Here is a 9,465-nt window from a genome sequence, read left to right on the forward strand (position 1 = left end):
AGTAGTAAATCATGGAAATAAGTATCTGGGAAAATAAGTTTCTTTACAATATTTCAGGTGCACAAATACTGCTTTTGAAGTCAAACTGAAGGAGACTCCATTCTCCTTTACAAATCAGTTATAGCTTTAAGAACTGCACGAACCTTTCTGAAAGCTTCTCCAAGATAATCATCAACAGGTGTTCTTTTGTTGAAATGTATTGTTACAGGAAACTGTCTGGAGTCGACCTAAATCAATTCAAATTCAATATAAAAGTTTAATATGCATAAAACCAGTTACTATACACACAGTGATTTTAAAAACAATGAAAAACAAAGGGAGCTTTATTCTATATAGACAAATTTAAACTATTTGTACCATAACAGTAAGTAAATTCCTTCCAAACTTTTTTCCAATTACAGAAGAGCAGACAAATACATGGTATTTAAAACAGTATCCAAAGGTTAACATGGTTAAGAGGGAAACATTTTTCAGAATGGATCAGCTATAGTAAGTAAGCAATGTATAGTCCCTGAACCAATCCGCACCACATTCCACTATGATTTAATGATCACTGACAGATCAATAACCGATGAATGCTCTGATCACATTTTCATTATGTAATTTCATGGATGGCTGGTTCATGTAAATTTCAGAATTCTTATTGGTATAATGTGTGCCACATCAAATTTACTTTGAAATTAAAATAATAAATCAACTTTTTGTATTTAATAAAATAGCTAATTTAAAATAAAATTTAATGCATATATGTCTGAACTTATTTCATTCAATAAATTTGTGTAAAAATGGAAAACCAAAACAAACCTATCCGTAAAGTATAGTAACAAATCATCAATCATGTAATGTAAAATGGAAGCGATCACCGGTTTAACAGATTTGGTTTGACAAGTCACTGACTAACAGGAAACTTTTCGGTGATCGATGAGTGATTACAATTATAGTTGCATGGACTGGTTCAGGTACTGTACACGTACCTTGACAACAGGGGGCTGAACCTTGAACAATCTTCTGTTCTCTGTAAAATCTTCAACTCTCAATGTAGCTGACATGATGATAAGCTTTAAAGGGTTTCCTTGCTGAAATAAACATTAAATTACAAAGATAAAATCATATATTGCAATTTGTCCTTTAAAAAAATTCTATTATGAAAAAACAAGAGGTTCCCAGGAGCCTGAATCGCACATCTGGTTAAATTTTGTCTTTCAATAGCAATAAATTTAACAAGATGTTTACTTATAATTTTGATCCAAGAAGACTTCGGTAGGTCTTATCATAAGGATCAATATATGGCTTAACAGATAAAAATGAAAATTTGACCACTGATAGATCTCATCATACTGAACACTTTTACCCAAAGTCAGAATTTGGCTAAACCTAACGGTTTGGAGATATATAATCGAAAATCTACAGTCTGATCCCTAAGTTCTATTTTTTAGTAATGGCAGCCATGTTTTTTGATGGATCAAAAATCTAAGCATAACTTTTATGAAAGATATCTCATGGACATTTATACAAAGTTTGGTTCCAGTTGGGCAAATAGTATCTGAGAAGATTTTTGAAAGAAATAACATTAAAAATAGCAAAAAAAAAATGTTGAAAAATGGCAATAACTCCTATATGACTAAACAAATTAAAATGAAAATTTGACCACAAATAGATCTCATGCTGAACACTTTTACCCTATGTCAGAATTTGGCTTAACCTAACAGTTTTGGACATATATGCAAAAAACTATAGTCTGACCCCTATGTTCTATTTTTAGTAACTTTTTAGTAACGGCGGCCATGTTTTTTGACAGATCAAAAATCTAAACACATCTATTGTGCAAGATACCCTAAGGAACATCTGTGCAAAGTTTCATTAAATTCCTCTCAGTAGTTTCAGAGGAGAAGATTTTTTAAAAATTGTTAACGGACGACGGACAGACGCCAACTGAGTTAAAAAGCAAAGTGAAATGAAGAACAATAGATCAGGTATGTTTACTATGCAATGTACATGTACCATACAAAAATAATACAAAATGAAGAGCATTTGTAAACAGAACACCTGGTTTTACAAAACAAGCCTGGGTTTCATAAAAAATATCGCAAGTTTAGAATTTCCTTTTTTTTTTCAAACCTTTGAGGAAAATCTCAATTTGAGATGTTTTATAAAACCTGACCCAAACCTCTCACCCAAAAAAGGTTTGGTTTAGGCTGGTTTCAATATGTTACCATTCATTTCTGAACAAGTTTCCCTTGTACCAATTTAGGTAATTTTTTTTTATAGAAAAACTTTCCTGTTTCATCAGTGAAAATCTGAAAGATTTAACAATGAGTAACCTACTTTCGATTGTTTGAACACACTTACAAATCTCTCAAAACTTGACAACAAACTTAACAGAAGAAGTTGATTACCTTATTTCTGAGTGGAACAATTCTGGACAAGAGGCCAATCAGAATATCAGTGTAGACACTCCTTTCATGAGCTTCATCAATAATTACAACACTGTACTTTGTCAACAGGAAATCCTATAATTGAACAAATCCCATCACGAACCACAAAAGGTGTATTAAAAGGAAAGGTTGTTAAAGCAAATTCATAATTTATGCACTAACTGTAAGTATTTGTAAGAATCAGGCAAAATTCGAAAAATCAGAAACAAGCATGTCAAAAACCCACCGATCTGACAATATAATTTCACTCAAAGATGCTTTTCTCTATTTGAAAATACCATTATTTGATCACTGGATTTGTTCAGAAATATTTCAATAGAATGTTAGAAATATGAGGTTTTTTGACAGAGTTATCTGCCCTTTAAATATACATTTTCAGTGCATTTCAATGAAATTTTAACTCAATACTCCAACAAAATATGGAAAATCTTGTTTTTTTTCCTTGTTTCTAATGATGCAAATAGTAAAACTGAACTTTCACAATTTTCATACCATGTTTCACATACTGCCTGATTCTTACAGAGACTGATACTGAAACATTGTACAGTGTACAGATCATGTTTTTGTCTCTTCAAATACAGATAAAATCCAAATGTTTCAAGCCACTATATTCATAAATGGAAAAAAAAATGAATATGGTGAAACACAACAAATGCACCAGCGTATCACCTCAATATGTCATAAAGGTGGCTTTAACTACTGGATGGATTGAAACAAAACTTGTGATTTTACAAAATTGTAATACGTCCTTAAAACCAAAACTGTACTTAAAAGACTTGAAGGACATGGGTAAGGATTTAAGTAGCTGTCTTTGTAAGAATAATGCAAAATCTGAAAAATATGATACACCCCAAAAAAGGCTACATATTTTTATTTTTGTAATTAAGTTGTTTCATGGGTCTATTCATTCAAATCTGCCTGCTCTTAGGAGATAATCCACATTGAAAATCCAGTAGATTCTATTGTAATTGAGTGTCATTTACAGAGTTATCTCCCTTAATTTTGAAATCTGCAGTGCATTCTATACAATTTTTATCTCCTAAGAGCACAGGTTATATGAAAAACCACATGTTAATTTCTGTTTACTATGACATTTCAAACAAAATATCAAAAATAAAAATATGTAGGCTTTTTACCCATGAATCACATTTTGCATGATCCTTAGCTGGAGTGCTACTTAAGATTTTCAGAAATTACATAATTTTAGTTGTAAATTTAAGCAATCAAGACTAACCTTTTGAACTTCTTTCAGGAGGACACCATCAGTGAGAAACTTAATTTTAGTATCAGGTGTAACATTTCCTTCATAACGTATCTGGTAGGAAACATCCCTATAAATAAACCATACACAGATTAACAAGGAAATGTTTTCTAACTACTGTGAAACAGTCAGTATGTAAAACCATACACCAACAAGATAATTTTTCAGTGAAAAATTCAGAATAAACCAGAAATCTGTCTTAACCAGATTTTTACTGGACAGTTTCCCTACATCAGTTTTAATTCATTTAAAACCTGTAAAACCTGGACACTTGCCTAAGCTGGGTAATTTTTTTTTTAAGTCAATATTTTACTTACTGATTGATATCATTTTAACACATAGTGGAAGAGTAATCAAGGGAACCGAGGTTCAAGCGGTAAAGAAAAGAACAAAAAAAGATATGGTAAACTGCAAAATCACTTTTTTTTCAGCTGTATTCTAGCATTGGAACTTTGACACCATAAAAAGAGTTTTCAATCAGTGTAAAGTTTCATGATTTTAAACAACCTGCAGTGTTCTAGGATTTTTCAGAAATTGAGGTTTCCTTAAGAAAAATCCATAAAAAATCTTTCCCATAGTCAATGACTGCTTTCCTAACAAAACAAATCCTTACAGCATATGAAGTTTTCAACTTGCCACAGGAAAGTGTAACTAAGTACCTAACTTTCCCTGACCCAAATTTCACTTGCCAAGGGTAACGGGAAATATGAATCCTAGAACACTGAACCTGTATTGAAAAATTGAACTTTCTGCCTCAGATTACAAGGAACATTTTTTATAAAAATCTAATACCTGTCTGACAGATTTAATTCTTGGGCTACTCTCTGTGACATACTGATAGCAGCAACTCTTCTTGGTTCTGTTACACCTATTATCCCACCATTACTGAAATAATAAAGAACACGATCAATTGATGGATAATAAAAAAAAATATCAACAGCTGGTTTTTCCCTAGGGGTAATAGCTAGTGCATTGCCTTGCAAACCAATGTATTTCAATATTTCATTTCTTCAAAAACTTCCCAAATATTCAAAATGACCACATATAAAAGTGTGTTACATAACCCTAAGAAAGGTTTTGAACAAGATACAACTTTTGAAACAAAGTATACCATGTGTCAAATGCATAACTACATGTAAATGTCGCATCTGTAACTCCAAACAAATACTGTGGAAGAACTTCTGTCAGTGGGGTATCAATTTTTGTCATTTTTGTGGTTTCTTCAATCTACCAATTCAAATCCCTACACAATTGAAATTTTTCATTAAGAGCTTAATATACATTAACAGAATCCACTTCAGTTGAGACATGGAAAGGAGTTCCCTTATTTTGTAGTATCCAGAATCTGCCATTAAATTACCTTTAATTGAAATCATATTTTAGCAATGAATAATAAAAGTGCACTGTTTAAAAAAACTTTGATACAAGAATTGTGCAAATAACAGTGAAACTGCTGAACTGTTTCTCACAATGTCTCTTGGTTCTAAACCTTACACATACTGTGAAAGTACTTTAATTTATATATACCAATATCTGTGGATTAGGGAGAAAACACAAGCTTGTGAATTATTGAACTCGCAGTTTTGAGATTTTCAGTATACACACTGATGAAAATCTTTTTGATAGGAGCCAAATTTCGTGGATTGGCCCCCCTTCCGAAAACCAAAATTGGTATCCCATGAACAATAGTACTTTCACAGTACATTCATTTTGAGGCTAAGTCATTGCAGTGATATAACATATAAATAGTAATAATAATAAACCTACTGAGCATATCCAGCCTCATAGAGAAACTGTGGAACCTGAGTTGTCTTTCCTGAACCTGTCTCACCACAGATTATGGTCACCATGTTTTCATTTATTGTTTCCATGACAACTTGTTCTTCTGCCAATATAGGTAACTTCAACCTTGACTCCTGTGAATGTGTCATAAAAAGTCCAAAACATTCAAACACTACAGATGTTGCATGAAAATCAAAAAATAATTCACTTTTCCCAACATTGAAAGGTTCCTGCAATTTCTAAGTAGGTAGCATCTAGAGTGAGTTTCAAATATACTGTGAAAGTACATTAATTGGTGGATACCAATTTTCCTGGATCATAAGTTCATGGATTCTTGAATTCGTGGTTTTGAGATTACAGTATACATATCAATGGGAATCTACTTTTCGTTGGGAACCAAATATTGAGGTTTGACCTACCCACGAAAACCACGAACTTTTGGTACCCCAAGAACAATAGTACTTTCATAGTAAGACAGTTTGGAGCTTGCTAAACATCATACAGTTAAAGTAGGATGAATGTTTCATTGTGATGTGTGCAATTTTTCACTAAACCAACAAGAGAGAATTATTTTTGTTTTGTCTGGAGCACTAGCAGACTCATTCAGTCATATCAATAATGTAAACTGATAACACCTGGATTATGGTTGGAAAGGACACTATACTAGTGTTATTAAATGTAATATTTTGTTTGTACTCGCACTTACTTGAATATCAGGCAATCGATTAACAGGAATGTTGACAACTGGATTTTTCTTTTTGGTTGCTCCACTCCCTTCATCAACAACTGCAGCCTCTTCTTTTGCAGTCTTTTTCTCTGTGATTAATGATTGAGATTCGAGTTCCTGTTTGCAACCATTTTTGATTGCATCTGACTTTTCACCATTTGTATCACAATCACTATCATCAGTTTGACCTTGACCTCCTGATTTTTGCCCTATATGTCCTTGACCTTTGGTTTGATCATCAATGTCGCTTTCCTCATCTGTAGACATGTCAGAAGTATGAACAGAGCTATCTGAATCACTCCCCTCAACATCAGATTGTTCAAAAATGTCATTGGATCTATTCTTTCCTCTAGCAACACTGTTGATTGTACTTGGCTCAGTTTTCTTCTCATTTAATTTTCTGAAAATACAAATACATGTATTACTTATTTGCCTTTATAATCTGTTTTGATCTTTTCATTATTGATGTTAATTTTTACAATACATTCGTTCCTTTAATTTATTTATTAAAATTTTAAATGAATATAATATAAACCAAATGTATACACATAGCATAATAGTTAACAAGTGAAGTCTGAAAATTCATAAATAAATACAAGAAGTCAGCAACATGTATGCTTACTTTTTAAACTTTCCAGTTTGAACTTCAGCAATACTAGCAAACTGTTTTAGTTCCTCTGAACTAGCCTGTACTTTAGATAAAGATTCCAGTAACTCTGCTCTCTGTAGAACATGAAAAAAATGTATATTCATTTCTGAAAATAACTTGAGTCATATTTCTGCAATACAGGGAATGCACTTGCATGTAAGTCATCCATGAAAAATTGTATTAGTGTTTACCAACAAATTTGACAACAGAAATGGTAGTAACAATAATACATACTTATTTTCTGGCATGGCATCAGGTAAATTTTCATTAAAATACTTCAAGTCACAAGTATCAGAATCCCACTTTACAGTGGATTTTTCCCTATTCCCAAGGTTGTATTAATAATACTACAACAAAGACCCATGGATGGCCTTGCGCTTACATTTTTCACCCTAGTGGGGTTGTTATCTCTCTGACATATTCACCATATTCATTTGCGTTATATTTTCGTTTTTCAATGTCTTTAAAACTGACAAGTCTCCAATGTACATTTGGCATTACATATGTACAATGTACCTTGGCCTTCTTTTTCTTAGTCTCTATTACTTTCTCCAGCCTTTTTCTTTCCCTTTTTGACAACTGCTTAACCTTCTTTGAAGTTTCTGCAACTGTCTTTGATTTCCTCTTCTCTGATGGTAAAACCAAAACATTGCTATCATCATCCTCCTTTGATGGTATAACCTCTGGGTCAAGTTTAATCTGGAAAATTACAATAAACATTGCCTCAACCAAAGTAATGAATTGCAGTGGATTTTGTTTATTTTATTCAAGTACTGAGGCAAAAATTGTTTCCTGATACATGTACCAGAAAGAAAAAAAAGGTAGGAAATTATTTATATATCAAAAACATTTATAGAAACAATCTTCTGGTTGACTTGAACAGTGCTTGAGCAAAAATGGCAATAAAATGTTTAGGGTAGGTAGACAAGCAAGAAACAGGCATACATTTTTATTGGTCTGAGTTTTAAAATATCAAGGTGTATGAATGTGCGACAGTCATTTGAACTGTTTAACACAGACATTAATAACTTATAAAATACTACTGCATTTTTTGTTGTTGATAGTATTCAAATTTATAAATTTCACTATTCAAGAACTTGGTTCAAAGTTGCTTAATGCAACTTTATAACTTGAACTATCTGTGAGTGGATGCACAAGTAATGTCATAATCCAAAACAAGATCAAAAACATTGTTTTACCTATATTATTCATGATATTATATTTCAAATAGGTTCAAAAACATAACAAATTTTGTATCAAAGCTAGGGTCTACATCTATATATTATGATGACCCATCACATAATCGATGACTACTGGTCAAAACAGCGCTAACAATTAATTAGCAGAGCTTGTTCCTTTTGGAACGAAAGGGTAGCATACATGTGATAAAGTCATTCCTTCAAAACTGGAGATTTGTCATTTTTCAACTGGAGATTTGGTTTGAAAACTGGAGGTTTTTTATTGGAGTTTTTTTTTCGTGGTGTAACAAGTCAAATATGTGTGAAACCTAAGGCAAACCTTGCATTAAGTCTATTTCCATGAGAAAAAAATGCTGAATACTCAATTTGAATAGTTGGAATAATCCTTTTGATGGATTAAAACTTGAACATTTTAGTGATTTTATTTATTAATGACAATATTTACATAACAAGAACAGCATAAACATAAATTTCAATTTAAAAATGTCATCATTACTTTATAGCTACCATTAATTAAATAATTTTCATTTAAAATTGTCACTACAATAGCTATTGCATAAATATGCATCAAAATGATTTCATTTAAAAATAGTCATTACTGGCTTGGCACAACTTTAACTTTGACTTCCATGCAGCATTGAATTTGGACTAGTACTTTGCTTTCTTGGCAGGAGGTGCTGAAGTTGAAATATTATGTTTCGGCATTTTGGCGGTTGATGAGAGTGTAGAACGGTAGGAAGGTTCTAATTCCGGTAGAATAGAATTACCGCCGGTAGGTTCACATGTATGGGGTAGTGGACATGTAACTTTCAGCAGAATTATGAAATATTCTGTTAGATTCCAGTAATAAAAATCGTTTCTGCTCTGTTCCAAATGAAAAGTATCAAGCTCCGCCTACTGTCGCCTCACATGTATTACAATTCAAGATGTAAATAAATGAGGGTCTCTCATGGAAAATGATCAAATGATCAATAAATGAATGTATTTTTGTAGCAAATATGGTATCACATACAGGAAAATGATTACGGAATTGAACAAGGTAGGTGTGACATGCAGAGTCGTTACAAGCGGTTGAAGATCAGTACTCAGCAGTACCGCTGAATCACCAACTTTTTGTATGGCACATCGTTCTGACCCCAACTAGACATATCAATATCCAAATAAAAAAGAGGAAGGTTGCTGGGTTAGAGGAAATTCTGACTAATAAGTATCATATAATTAGTATTTTTTTTATTTTAGGGTTAAGTCAATAATCATTACCTTCTTCTCATCAGATCTGTCAATAACTGTCTCGTTTTGTTGCCTTGCTTTCCAGTTAAAGCCACCCTTTCTCTTCCCCATGTCAAAATCGTTCGTCCAACACGTGCACCTGACGCCTAACAACAGCTGTTCCGGTTTGTTTTATTTTTACC

General features: G+C 32.4%; 1 protein-coding gene across 2 annotated transcripts in view; it reads right to left on the reverse strand.

The window, feature by feature from the left end:
* LOC148607819 (putative ATP-dependent RNA helicase DHX37) overlaps positions 1-9,440 on the reverse strand; it is a 28,628-nt gene extending 19,188 nt beyond the window's left edge. For both annotated transcript variants that reach the window (XR_015915480.1, XM_088546939.1), the window contains exons 1-10: positions 9,314-9,440; positions 7,371-7,553; positions 6,828-6,928; positions 6,185-6,605; positions 5,464-5,612; positions 4,489-4,581; positions 3,670-3,766; positions 2,397-2,510; positions 975-1,076; positions 144-227 (exon numbers count right to left, since the gene is read on the reverse strand). Coding sequence is in view for 1 of the 2 variants with exons in the window: in XM_088546939.1 (XP_088403065.1) it covers positions 144-227; positions 975-1,076; positions 2,397-2,510; positions 3,670-3,766; positions 4,489-4,581; positions 5,464-5,612; positions 6,185-6,605; positions 6,828-6,928; positions 7,371-7,553; positions 9,314-9,394 (1,425 nt within the window). In the remaining variant the exon portion in view is untranslated. The remainder of the gene's footprint in view (positions 1-143; positions 228-974; positions 1,077-2,396; positions 2,511-3,669; positions 3,767-4,488; positions 4,582-5,463; positions 5,613-6,184; positions 6,606-6,827; positions 6,929-7,370; positions 7,554-9,313) is intronic.
* Positions 9,441-9,465: the final 25 nt, after the last annotated feature.

This window comes from Perna viridis, chromosome 9 (genome assembly GCF_037379345.1).
Source record: "Perna viridis isolate PV_CMFRI_1.1 ecotype Kerala chromosome 9, ASM3737934v1, whole genome shotgun sequence".
Taxonomy (NCBI): Eukaryota; Metazoa; Mollusca; class Bivalvia; order Mytilida; family Mytilidae; genus Perna; species Perna viridis.